General features: G+C 46.5%; 1 protein-coding gene across 3 annotated transcripts in view; it reads left to right on the top strand.

The window, feature by feature from the left end:
- HSPB7 (heat shock protein family B (small) member 7) overlaps positions 1-14340 on the top strand; it is a 49968-nt gene extending 35628 nt beyond the window's left edge. For all 3 annotated transcript variants that reach the window (XM_068107282.2, XM_078771571.1, XM_078771572.1), the window contains 2 exons: positions 11827-11948; positions 12035-14340. In XM_068107282.2, coding sequence (XP_067963383.2) covers positions 11827-11948; positions 12035-12220 — 308 coding nt within the window. In that variant the 3' untranslated portion in view covers positions 12221-14340. The remainder of the gene's footprint in view (positions 1-11826; positions 11949-12034) is intronic.
- The last annotated feature ends 351 nt before the right edge of the window (positions 14341-14691 follow it).

Genomic DNA, 14691 nt, shown 5'->3' with positions numbered 1-14691 from the left:
GGGAGGCTTCCCGATCCATTCGATCCCTTGTCAATGAGTGAGCGCTTTCCCTTAACGTTATAATAGCAGCACTGACACCCTGTGAGGGGTCAGGAATAAAAGTGCAACATTTACCCTCAATTATCCCACATACCCCTCCTCGTTCTGCCAATAGCATATCTAATGCAACCCTATTTTGCATAACCATTGTACGCAGATGGACAACTGTGTCCAACATTTCGTCGTGTGCTGTAGCGGTGGCGTTGGCCACAGTTTCTAAGATTAACGCAATTTTGTCAATGCGGTAACTGCTCATGACCGTCCCAGCCCATGGGAAAAAGAAACTAACGGCCTTCTCCCAATCAGCGCCATGTAAGGTGGTGGTGCCGTCGTCGTTCCAATAGGTGCTTCGTTGTGTCCTTATGAGTGCGGGGGTATTATGCAAGTGTTGTCGCATTTCCATTTCTGGGAAAACTGATCCTAAATAGCAACGTCCTCCCCAATTATCAGGTAAATACGGGTAAGCTTTGTTCCCGCATACAAACATGGTTCCGTGTGGAGCCACTAAATGAGTGGTCATGCAAGTGCGACGGTCTGCTATAGTGTTTGTTCCGTTTACCCCTTCCCATGCCAACTGGAGGTGTGTGAGATTATGTAAGGGCGAACTCGTAACATTTACTAACAGCATGTGTTTCCCTTCCCTAGGGTCCGCGAGGAGGGTAGCTCTACACACAGATTTGCCTACCGTTATTTGGCCCTTTCCTTCTAAGCAGAGGGCCCCCCTAGCCGGTTTAACCCAAACCGGCGCCGGACGTTCCTCAAAGTGTCGGGACTGGATGGGGGGCGAGTACTGGAAAACTCGTTTACACGCAGTTCCGTCAGAACCTTGGCTTGTCAGGGTTGTACTAAGGCATTTGGTGTCTAGTGGCTTTGAGCACAAATCATTGAGTGATAGGGGTAACGCTACCATTGGTATTCCTGTTGTGCTGGTGCGGGGAAGGTGCATACACATCCAACACCGTGTCCTATTCTGTAAGGTGGCCATATGCCGTGCGACCTTCCAGTATGTGTTCTCCTCTGGCTTCTTTCTTACTTTCTGGGCAGGCGGGGTCTTAATGACGTAAGAGGCGCAACTAGGTCGAAGGTAAGATGTGGTTCCATTTGGGATTGTCGTGCGAGGGGGCCATATTCCACATTCAAGTATCATTGTTGTATCCGGACCAATGGGGGCATAATGCAACATGAGGGTAGTATTCTCAACACCCTTGCCCCATCCATATCCTCGGGCATGTCGGCCGCTTATGTCCCCATATGTTCCATTTTCCACTTTCCTAACCTTAGTCAGGACTAGGCGTGTGTTTGTCATGCGTGCCTGCGGTGTGTTATTGTGTACCACTATAGCTTCCGCCCATCTTACAGATAACCACTTAAAGCTCGTTTCCAGGTTGCAGCAATTCACCGCTATTTTGTCTCCCCAGTTAGCCGTTATATACTTGACGGGATAAAGGGAAAATGCTGAATAGTTGTCGGGTCCTGGGTACTTGGGGAGGTCCTTTCTCAGTCGCTCAAAGTTCAAGAGCCTATCTCCGGCAGGGGGTTTGAGGCAGCTACCCAGAATTCCCATCATCATGACCGTCATTGCCGCCCTTAGGAGACTGTGGTGCCCTAGGCGATGCATTGTCTTCGGCAGTGTGAGGTGCGGTGTCTTCAGCAGTGAGGGGTGCGGTGTCTTGTGTGACTTGTGGTGCGGGAATGGACAACTTACAATGGGTGGCGTGGATCCACGAAGGTTTACCCTCGCAGAAGACTGCCGTCGGTGTGACTAGTAGCACCTGGAATGGTCCCTTCCAGCGTGGCTCCAAAGCAGCCTTGCGGGTGAAGTGCTTTACAAGCACCCAGTCGCCGGCCTGGAATTTGTGGATGGCGTGGCCTATTGGTTCAGGCAGCGCCTCTCGTACTCGAGCATGGATGCTGCGTGCCACATTCGACAAGCCTATGCAAAATCTCAAAAGCATGTCATCCATTACTGGCAAAGCAAGGGTGGACATGTCTGTTGGTGCTGAAACGGGCAAGCTCATAGGTCGTCCCATTAATATTTCGTGGGGGGAAAGGCCCGTAGTGCGACCCGGGGTGGAACGAATGCTCATCAATGCAAGCGGAAGAGCCTCTGGCCACCTCAAGCCTGTGTCTGCGCAAAGTTTCGCTAGTTTATTCTTTAAAGTCTTGTTCGTTCGTTCCACAAGTCCTGAGGACTGTGGGTGGTAGACGCAATGGAAGGATTGTTTAACGCCCAACGCCTTCAGGATGCCCTTAACCACCTGCGCCGTGAAATGGCCTCCTTGATCTGACGAAATTATCTGGGGAATGCCAAATCTGCACATAAAATCCCGCACGAGGCGCTTCACTACTGTCGGAGCATCGGATTTGACGCATGGGTATGCTTCGACCCATTTGGTGAACGTATCTACGATTACCAACACATAGCGAAACGACATGCTTGGTTCCAATTCTGTAAAATCGAACTCAATAGTTGCGAACGGCCCACTAGGCGGGGGCCGTCCCCCATCATGTGCATGTCTCGGTGGCGCCCCTCTATTGTGTTGCTGGCAGACCACACACGATCGGCACACTTCGGATACAATCCGTGACAGTCCTGGCGCTGCCCAAGTGTAGTCTATCTGTCCCATCACCCCCCTCTGGCACACATGACCATTCTGATGAGCCATGCGTGCCAGCCAAGGCAGTAAAGCCTGGGGTGCTATAGGTTTTTCATCAAGGGTCCACATTTCCCCTGGCCCAGGGCGTATCGCTCCTCGTTTGAGCCAGACCTCGTGTTCGGCCGTCGGTGCAGCATTTTGCAAATTTATGATATCGTCCTTAGTTGGTGTGGCGGGTGGTCCCGCAGTCGGTATGTCAGCAATCTGTGCGGCTGTCTTCTGTGCTCGTGTCACCATCGGCATGTTGCGTTCTATCTGTTGGTTGGCGGCCTTTCCTGCCGCCTCGTCCGCCCTTGCGTTGCCCCGGGCAACGTCAGTGTCTGCCCTTTGGTGGCCACGACACTTAATTACCGCGATAGCGCGGGGAAGTAAAATGCTTCGGAGGAGCCCTTCTACCAGCGCGCCATTCTTTATCACTGAACCGGCAGATGTGAGAAAACCTCTCATCTTCCAGATGGCTCCTTTATCGTGGACTACGCCGTGAGCGTAGGCCGAATCTGTGTAAATGTTGACGGCAAGGCCTTCCGCCAAGCTGCACGCTCTAGTCAAGGCGCACAGCTCCGCCTGCTGTGCGGAAAATGTAGGTGGAAGACGCCCGCTCTCTACCGTTTCGCTATCCGAGCACACGGCGTACCCGGACAACAGGGACCCGTCCCATGCGCGCCTAGCTGATCCATCGACATAATATGTACAGTCGGGATATTCTAAGGGATTGTCCTTTAAATCCGATCGCACCGTGGAGACTAGCTGCACAACGTCGGTGCACACATGAGGTTCGCCCTCCTCTGGGGTGGGCATCAGTGAGGCTGGGTTGAGCGTCGTGCAACGTTCGATCGTGATGTTGGCTGCAGTGATCAGTGCGGATTCGTATTGCATTAATCTAGTGTTAGACAAATGCTGTGTGCTTCGCTGTAACAACAGCGAAGTGACGCAATGTGGTACCCGTAGCGTTACTGGGTGTCCCATAACAATGTCCGCTGTTCTTTCTACTGCGTACCTGGCCGCTGCCACGGCTTGCAAGCACACCGGAAACCCTTGTTCGACCGGGTCTAACTTTTTACTAAAGTAGGCCACCGGCCGCTCCTTATCCCCATGGGTCTGTGTCAAAACTGACTGGGCGAAACCTCCCACGGCGTGAGTGTAAAGGGTAAATGGTTTCGCATAATCCGGGAGTCCTAATGACGGTGCCGTAACCAGCGCCTGTTTCAGCCCGTCAAAACCTCGCCTCATTTCTGGTGTCCATACCAATTCGTCCGAGGCGGTTGATCTGGTTGCCTCGTATAGTGGCTTAGCTAGCAGCGCAAAATCAAGTATCCAAGTGCGGCAATATCCCGTCATACCTAGGAAGCGCAGCAGTTGCCGTTGCGAGCAAGGGCGAGGCAGCTCCATAATAGCGGTCACTCGTCCAGCATCCAATTCTCGTTTTCCGTGCGAAATGGCGTGTCCCAAGTAAGTTACAACCTGCCGCACAAACTGAAGTTTTGGTCTGCCTACTTTGTGGCCTTTGGCCGCCAAGGCCTTTAATAGGGCCAAGGAATCCATTTCGCACGCCTCCTTTGAAGGGGAGCAAATCAACAAATCGTCAACGTATTGCAGCAACACTGACCCTCCCTTCAATTCCACATCCGCCAGGTCGCGGTGCAGCGCCCGGGAAAACAGAGTGGGGCTATCTGAAAACCCCTGAGGTAGTACTGTCCAAGTATACTGGCGCCCCCTATGGGTGAAAGCGAACAAGTATTGTGACTCAGGCGCGATGGGCACAGAGAAAAACGCAGAGCAAAGGTCGATGACCGTGAAGTATGTTGCGTCCGGCGGAATTGACATCATGAGGGTTTCTCCGTTTGGAACTAGTGGGTGTATACCCTGTATCACCTTGTTCACCTCCCTTAAATCCTGTACAAACCTCCATTTGTCCTTCGACGGCTTTTTCACTGGCAAAATTGGTGTATTACATGGGCTGTTAGTTTCCACGATAATTTTCTGTTCCACTAGGGATTGAATTACTGGTGCTATGCCTACGTCGGCCTCAGGTCGTAGCTTATACTGTTTTACATTTGGCAAGCGCATCCCCGGCTGCACTGCTATCACTAGAGGTTCGGCGTCTCGCATCCGTCCAACCTCACCGTCGCTTTTGGGCCATAAATTGTCTGGCACCTCCGCTAGGAGGTAATCTGACTCACCCGGGTCCGTCAGCACTGCCCTCATGGCATAGGTGCCCTTAGGAGGCAACTCTGTTGCTTCGAACATTCCATCCCTCCGTTGTGTCTTGAAGTCGATTGAGAACCCTTCGCCATTTTGGAGCCGTTTCAAAGTCCAGCGGCCTTTCTTACTCCGATAACCTTGTAGGGGAACTTCTCGTAACCTCCCTACCATCCAACCTACACTTTCCGGCGGCCACCCCTTGGCAGTAGTGAGGGTAACATGGGCGGCCGCTCCTTCGGGGTATCGGGTCAAAGCACGCTGACTCGAGGTTAGGACTGCCTCGATTCCTATTCCTTCGCGGCCGATCCACATCCGTGACAAGTGTATAGGCGTGCGCTCGCCCAGCTTTTCCTTAACCTTTTCTCGATAATTCTCGTCGTCGCCCGTTGCATCATAGTACGCAGTGCAATGGGGTGGATTATCCTTTAAGGTTTTTATCGAAATTTCGTGCAGTTGTAGCCAATCTCGCAGAACTGCATTGTCCAAACACACATTATCTATGATATGCGTCCAGGTAGCCAGAGCCCCTTCATCCATGCGCCACCAATACACGGTGGGGCCGGGCCGAGACAATGCCGTCATTACCAAGTCGCGTTTAGATTCCGCGACGTCTACAAAAACTCCCTCCTCGGTACATGAGATTTGACAGCCCAAGCGGCACAATAAATCCCGTCCCAACAAATTCGTTGGGGCGGTAGTGGTCATCAAGAAAGCATGTTTAGCCTCCAGCGGGCCGCATGTTACTCGCACTTCCTCCGAAATAGGAAGCGCTTGGGGTAAACCCGAAACACCCAGTATTTGAACGTTCCTGGCCGTAGGGCGCAAAGAGGGCAATTGCCCCTTGTTAATTGTGCTGCGAGTCGCACCCGTATCTACGAGAAATTCTAATTGTCTTCCCTCCACGTCCAACATCATGGTTGGTTCCTCTGCCGGTGTCATGGTCAAGAGAGGACACTCCTTGGGCGACTCGCCAGCGTCCCGTCAATAGGCCCCTCTATTGTATTGGGGCTGAAACCCCTTACGAGCCTTTGGGCAATCACGTATCCAGTGTCCCATCTGCTTGCAATAATGGCACGGTTCTTGCGGAACCGGTGGTGCGGAGGGCATAGGTCGTCCCTCTACAGCTCCCCTTCCGCCCTGCCTGCGTTCTGGCGGCCCCCAATGTGACTGGTTCACTGGTTGCCACTGCGGCGGGCCCCGAGGCGGGGCCCAGTTCCCCCTTGATCCGTTCTGCATCCCACTATTGGGGGGTGGTCCGGGGGTTTGGAGAAGGGGTCTTGGTGGATACCAATTTTGGGGAGGGGGTCCTTGCACAGTCCAAGTTTGAGGGTTTTGAGGAGGAGGGGGAAGAGGGGGTGGTATTGTCCATTGTTGTTTTACCTCGTTCATATTAATTAGTCCAAAGTCTTCCTCAGTACAACCGTCGCAGTTTTCATTTTCGTTGTGGATCCACTCTCCGTTGGGAAATTGGCCCTTATAGAAAAGAGGATAACAACTCCTCCTATGTTCCTCTGGACCTCGAACAGGTCCCCACTTCTGGCACTGTTCGTGTATGTAGTTCTGACTCTGATCCCCCTTTTTATTCTGATTAAATTGAGCCCGTTTCTCTTGGACAAACATTTGCAATATTTCCTCCTTAATATCCTTCTTCTCCTCTAGGGAGGAGCCCGGGCATTGTTCCAGTTTGTCGCATAATTCGTTGGTTGTCATTCCCTTCCAGCCGAAGAGGACGGTCTGTACCTGTTTCTTTAATACCGGCCGAAGCCCCTCGATTAGATATTGATTTACCAATGGTTGGGGTAGCCCTCCCAGCTGCATCGGACCCAGTCCTCCCCAGCGCGCAATGGCCTTTTCCAACCTTTCTCGGTACTCTCCAATTGGTTCTCCTGCCTTTTGTTTTATGGCCCCGATTTTTCCCCAATCCGGACCCCCTGCTGGCAACAGCGCATGTTCGATGGCACCCAGCAGCCGGACCTTCAGTGCCTCCCATTGCACTAGTGTTATCTGGGGGTTTGCACCCACCGCCCTTGGGTCGTCGTGCGGCCAGTGTGCTCTTTGTCTAGCCCTTTCCCATACTTTGGGTGGGAGCACGGATACTCCCATATGAGTTATGTCTCGATAGTCGCACTCGCCAGCTAAAAACCAATTCGACATGGTCGGCACTATCTGCCGTGGATCCTCAATAAGCAAATGTTGAATCCTTTCCCGCATTACAGTTAAAGAGGATTCTTTCCATGGTACCCTTTCTCGAACCCCCTGTCCTTGGGCGTCAACTCCGATAACTTGTACAGGGCACAATGTTTTCCTTCCCTCTATTTCCTGACATTCCAATGGGGTAGTTTGTGAGGTCCTTTTCCCCTTACAACCTACCAGTGAGGGGTATAACCCATCCGGTCCTATCGGTGGCGGGAACCCTGCGATGTCGGTCCCGTCATCTATTCCATTAGCCCCGAGTTGTGCAAACAGTCTTCCCTGGCTCGGGTGGTTCTGGGGTATCTGGGGCGCGATGGTAGCGGGGTTATAGGGGGGTGGTAGCAGGGGCGCAGAAAGGATAGGTGGTGCCTGAAACCCCGGGACAGGGTTTAGGTCTGGGGCTGGGGAGGGTAGATTGGTCACTACCTCCCCTCTCGCGGGGTCTGGGTTTTCAACGAGCGGCATCAGTCGCGCGTTGGCCTGCTTTTCTATTTCCTTAAGCGCTTCATCCTGCTCTTTATTCGCCTGTTTCCTCAGACCCTTGAGTTTTGTTACCTCACCAGCCAAGCTGGCCTGTTTCGACTTTGCGTGTCGCTTCATCGCTTCTTCCTTCCACCAGCCAAAGACTTTCCAGTAGTCCGGCGGGAAGTGTTTCGTGGTCTGTTCGAACTTGTCTAATGTCTCATACAACACGTCCAATTTTTCCAGCGCAAAAGACCCTCCTTCGGGCCATGGTTCTCCTAAATCTTTCGTCAATGCAACCCATGACTTCCCTGGTCTCACAGCATCATAGCCATCCCTCTGAAACATAAAAAATGCTGGGGTATGTCTAAGCGGTTCACCTGCCTTTACTGTCTTATTACCCATACTGTTACCCATCCTAAAAAACCTTAGTTTACCGACGTAGCCTTGTACTCGTGAGGATCTCCCGCCTCGCGTTACAGCCGTCTACCTAACTCTGAGAGGCTCGCAGCCTTGTACCCGTGAGGTTCGCCCGCCTCGCGTGGTACGGCCGCGCTACCTACTCTCCTGAGAGGCTCGCCCGCCTACTCAGCCATCTAACCTAACCTTACTGTACTCTCCTGGCGTCCCACGCCCTTATAATACTTCTGATCTTACTTAAAATCCCGACGTCTCTCGGTGTCCTCGGATCGGGACGCCGCCCTTATCCTTACCCTCACAACCCAGAGATCTATTACCCCTTAACCTCAGGCGCCCAACGTGGGGCACTTTCCCTTACGTAACGTTACCCTGACGAGTCCATAAACAATCAGTTGCTCCAGGACCCAAGCGGTCCGTAATTAAATTTAGGTTCGTGGAACAGGTATGAGCAGGGAACGGAACAAACGGCAACCGAGCAAGAGAGAGTGGGTTACAATTTGGACTGACCCCCAGGCTAAAAAGGAAAAACAAAAGAAAACCACAGCTCACCTGACCCGGATCAATTGCCAGCTGGTCTCTCACCACTCCCTTGCCTGGGACCGCGTCCCGGACTGCCCAGACTGATCCCACCGCTGCCACCAGTTGTCGGATTGGGACTTAGGACTTGGGACTCAGAAGACTCAGAAGAAAGGAGCAACGGATATATTTATTGGAACTCGAGTACACAAGCTTGAGGACAGCAAAGTTGTATTGAAACTCACAAGGAATGACCAACAGTACAACAAGATGCTCTGAAATAATTCGATTAACATTGCTTTATATAAGGAGAATCAGGGGTGGAGTTAGCCCACAAGACACAGAGACAGAATGGGCTCATTGGTTCCCCCACCATAGTCCCATCCTGTTGTTCGGTTAATTAAAGGAAGTTCATCCAAGGCCAGTCATGGGTTAGCTCTGATAAGGAGATGGTCAGCATTATGTGGCAACATGTTTACAACTTTCTGTATAGAAAGCTAGCTTGGGAAAGTACAAAAGGCTCTCAATAAGTCTTTCTGTGTGATTAATGTTCGCTCTTTCACGAGCCTCGATATTGTATACAAAAAAAAAAAAAAAAAAAAAAAAAAAAAAGGGAGTGGACACTCATAAAACTGTCAACTTGCAAGATAATGGCAAAGTCAGGAGAAAGGCAAAGAGAGATAACAGTTGCCTCCAAGGCCTGGGAAGGGGAAATAGAGATTGTGCCCACGCAGGCCAGAGCACACAGGCAGAGAACTCCTTATTAGGATATTACACATCCTCAATGCACAAGAAAGAACTCAGTATCATAAAAGAGTACAGTAGCAAGTCAAAACAAAACATATAATTGGTTATACTTGGTAATTGGTAAAGCAGCAAGGATATACAAAGGGGGAGGGGCATTACAGCTCCCTACATACATACATACATACATGCATACATACATACATGCATACATACATGCATACATGCATACATGCATGCATACATGTATACATACATACATGCATACATGCATACATACATGCATACATACATGCATACATACATACATACATGCATACATACATGCATACATACATACATACATACATAATAAAAGGCAGCATCCCCTTGTCTCCTCCATAACTCCAAAACAATGAAACCTTGCTGCCCCAAACTTTCCATGCATACATCTGGACCTCCAACAGATTACAAGGATGAAAACTGGGTGTTTGGGTATTATAACACCCTTTTTGAAGATGATTAACGAGATTCTTATAAGAAAAATACTCGATGTGGTGGTTTGCCAATATGGCGGCCCACAACCTCGCTGGGTTCTTAAGCCGCCATTTTGTCTCGGCCTACTCATACATGCCTTGCTTTGGAAACACGATCGATTACACTGATCAACAGCCAAATTGGTTCTGACTTATTTTCAACTGTTTCTAACTAATTTGGTGCCCACGAATCCGAATCTGACCTTAAAATTTCGCTATCACGTAACCTTGACGTAGTACATCATCAGTGTGGAAAAAATATTTAGAGCATGCGAATTTCTTTATTAACTCTCAATAAGTCTATTTATTGTCACAAAAAATAATATGAACTTCATAAAATATCACAAAAATTATATGAACTTTATAAAATATCACAAAAAATTATATGAACTTTCAGTTGTTATTTACATCACTTAAAAAAAATGAAAATCTCCAAAAATGATACGAACTTTATAAAATATCACAAAAAATAATATTAACTTCATAAAATATCACAAAAAATAATATGAACTTTATAAAATATCACAAAAAATAATATGAACTCTATAAAATATCACAAAAATAATATGAACTTTAAGTTTTTATTTACATCACATAAAAAAATGTAAATCTCCAAAAATAATATGAACATTATAAAATATCACAAAAAATAATATGAACTTTAAGTTTTTCTTTACATCACATAAAAAAAATGTAAATCTCCAAAAATAATATGAACTTCATAAAATATCACAAAAAATAATATGAACTTTATAATATATTACAAAAAATAATATGAACTTTATAAAATGTCACAAAAAATAATATGAACTTCATAAAATATCAGAAAAAATAATATGAACTTTATAAAATATCACAAAAAATTATATGAACTTTAAGTTTTTATTTACATCACATAAAAAAATGTCAATCTCCAAAAATAATATGAACTTTATAAAATATCACAAAAAATAATATGAACTTCATAAAATATGACAAAAAATAATATGAACTTTATAAAATATCACAAAAAATAATATGAATTTTATAAAATATCACAAAAATTATACGAACTTTACAAAATATCACAAAAAATTATATGAACTTTAAGTTTTTATTTACATCACATAAAAAAATGTAAATCTCCAAAAATAATATGAACTTTATAAAATATCACAAAAAATAATATGAACTTTATAAAATATCACAAAAAATAATATGAACTTTATAAAATATCACAAAAAATAATATGAACTTTATAAAATATCACAAAAAATAATATGAACTTTAAGTTTTTATTTACATCACATTAAAAGTGCTTCTGAACTTTACTTTTGCGTTTGTAGGAGCAATCACTTTCACGCTTTAAAGTCCAACAGTAGTCGCCCATCATGTTTGGACTGAATCGGCCTTGATATCGAGTCTCCATGATGGCAATTTCCTGGTGAAACCTTTCTCCGTGTTCATCACTGACATCGCCAAGATTTTGTGGAAAGAAGTTCAGATGAGAATGGAAGAAATGTATCTTGAGTGACATTCGAACACCGAGCACCTGGTAACTCTTCAACATCTTGTCCACAAGCTCTTCATAATTTGGTGCTCGAAAATTTCCAAAGTAATTGTTAGCAACAGCTACAAAGCTATCCCAAGCAATGCTTTCCAGCTCAGATAGTCTCGTTACAAAGTCCTGATTAGTGAGTTCAAGATATATATATATATATATATATATATATATATATATATATATATATATATATATATATATATATATACATATATATATATATACATACATACATTATATATATATATATATATATATATATATATATATATATATATATATACTCGTATATATATATATATATATACATACATACATATATATATATATATAATGTATATATATATATAATGTATATTCCACCATGACATGTTTATTGTGTATTTTGGATAAATGAACTGACTACTTGTTCCAAGCCTCAAACTAGTGGTTTAATCATCACTCACATGGCATGGAAAAGGTGAATTTACAAACTGCTTTAGATTTGTTCATGTGAAGGTGTGTATAAAGGTGTGCTTATGCCATGATGTGGTAGGTAAAGAAGGGTTCGTAGCAGATGCAGGTTCCTACCACGTGACCATACCGGTGCGGTCCTTTCGTCCGGAGGACATTGTTGTGACTACGTTCAACCACCAAGTCGCAGTGACTGCGCAAGAGGTAATCACCTACCTTTGTAAACATTTATCCACTAACCTCACTAAGGACTCACTAAATGCGAGCTCACTTTCCACCATCCCGCCCAGGTGGTGGCCGAGGGTCCAGGGTCCAACCGACTCAACCACCTGTGGACCTTGCCGACAGACGCCGATCCTTGCTCTGTGGCCTCGTCTCTCGGAGCGGATGGCCTGCTCACCCTGAGCGTGCGGCGTACCGCCGTCGACCTTCCTCCGGAATCCCAACCCACCTACTGCTCACAACTTCGCATCTAACCCTCTATCATCATTCTCTCCACTTTTGAAACCCCAAAACCCTTATAACTGCCCCAAAGAAGCCCAGTAACCATCCACTCATCTTGCCCATGATGACTGCAGAACCATAGATGTCCCTAATACCTCATCACCACAAACAACACACACACACCAAACCACAAGCAGTCCCACAAGTGCCTTGGCGATACCTAAACTACCACAATGGTCTCCAAATATTTACGTCAGCATCACGTGATCTCCTGTTATTCAAGCATAAATGGACGGCTCACAGCACCATGGCCTCAAGTTGTGGTCTCACAAGTTTACCCCCAAACCCAACCCTGGATTACCCATTTAACATGGACAGGGACAATATTATAATTATCATGACAATGGACAATTGTACCTGTTGTATAATATAGTGCAATCTCAAAACAGCAAATATGACTTCATTTGCCCATCCCTGGGACTCCACCCTCTCTTCTTTCTGGACCCCTAGCTGGGTCGGTGCCCAATTGTTGGGGCTGGTGCCCGGCGCAAACCTCATGAAGGTGATCGGTACACAATGGCCTAGCTAGATACTATTGTGGGACACTGTGGGATCTTTATTTTCCACCGGGAAAATTCTTGCCTATGAGACACCCATCTCGAGGTCCCATTTTATGGAATACCCTGCTCGGGGTGTTTAGATTCCGGTGAGAAATCGAACCCAGACTAAGCGACTCTGGGTCGAGTTTGTTGCCTCCAAGATGTCTTGACGGCCAGCCTGTGCCATCTCGGCCTGTGCCATCTAGGCCTGTGCCATCTCAGCCTGTGCCATCTAGGCCTGTGCCATCTCGGCCTGTGCCATCTCGTGTGATACCTTGACCTGATTGGGCCGAGAAGGTTGTGAGGCACAGACAGCTCCCTCTTTTGGGAATACATTGGATTCCTTCCATTTGACACAATCTGTTTTCAAGGGTTGAAATGGAGAGAGAGAGAGAATAGGAGGATGTAAGCGATGAGAAGCTCGAGCAAAAACTGGGTGTAGTTGGGAAGATCCATATTTTAAAACGAAAACAACACTGAGTAGTCTTCATCTGGGATCATGCAGGCCTTTGTTGATTGTTTTCCGAGTTGGTTTTGGAAAAACTGCGGGACTGTTGGGAGATCCAACTGCTTTGTTATCGACCTTCAGGACGGAGACCAATTTGCCCGCCCTACCTGCTACTCTACCTGTGATGCTAGTTCACTCGTTGTGGTAGACTCTTATTACCTTCCTTTGTTAAAGGAGGTTATTCTGATGATTGTGGGTCTGACGCTTCTGTACTTACACACATGGGAGGGCTCGTATCCACCTTCTGAAACCCCAAATGGGGATAAACAACACACACAACTACACTGATTGTCAACCATAATAAGTAAGGCATTATGGTTTATCATTATTATGGAGCAATGCTCCTCCAAGCCATGTAAGGTGTCGCCATCCAAATATTGCAGGCTCATGGTGCCCCCCCCCCCTCACCCCCCAGGAACACTCTGTGGCCGAAACGTTGGACCTGAATCGAGTCTTTCCTGCTAAACCTGTTGGAAATGTTTGGTTTTGAATAATGACGAAGAATACATGAATGTCTCGTATAAAAGTTCATATTTACCCTGTGCGGTTTTGAGAAAGAGAACATGGGACCTTATTCAAAACTGAAGAAGAAGATCTCAAAATACCCCTGCCCTGAGAGCACGAATGGCAAATTTGATTGGTCAAGATGGCAGAAAGCTTTGCCCAAATACTGCTAAACTGGGGGTTTTTTAGAAGTGAAAAACAAGGTAATTTGTGTTCGTGATCAAATATACTGTATAATCAAATTGAAATAAAATAAAAGTTTTGGAAGTTGAAGAAAAAACAAAAAACACGTTCAATCGGAAGTTTACCGCCGATGATGCACCGTCTTTTACACATGAAAGTAGATATTCCTGCCTGTTGTTTTATTCGTGTTCTTTTATGTTCTTTACGACGTCAGTTCCTGCGTTGAAGTGTGCTGCATGTATCTAAAGCAGTAACAAGTGTTCGATTTATATGCTTGAGCGCATTTGGCCGAGCGGAGTGCGGTTGAAACCACTTGGAATAAAAAGGAGGACATCGTGCTTGTGCCTCCGGCCTCGTCTCTTGTTACTTATTGTGTTGGTGAACACCACAGTTATTAATGAGAATGGCGGACAATACACGACTTTCAAAATGACGTATTCATGGCGCATGCACAAGGTTTATCGCGCATGTGCAGTGTGTGTTTCCAATGTCGGTTATGCTCGTCAGAAATAGTATTTTTTTAAACATAATTTTCAGCATTTAAACGAATGTGTCAATTGAGAAATGGTTTATTATTGTGTTCCTGGATGCAAATCAGACTAACGGAAATATAGGAATGCCAGCTGGCTGGGTGTGGGTACCTCTCTCACCAGCCAGCAAAGGACTGCTGCGACTCATTGGGACTGACACAATCTGTCAATTTCCCGAC

The sequence above is a fragment of the Myxine glutinosa genome, chromosome 2 (genome assembly GCF_964187855.1).
Source record: "Myxine glutinosa chromosome 2, kmMyxGlut1.1, whole genome shotgun sequence".
NCBI classification, from domain to species: Eukaryota; Metazoa; Chordata; class Myxini; order Myxiniformes; family Myxinidae; genus Myxine; species Myxine glutinosa.
The sequence above is the reverse complement of the archived record's forward strand: the minus strand, read 5'-3'. Positions and strand labels throughout refer to the sequence as shown.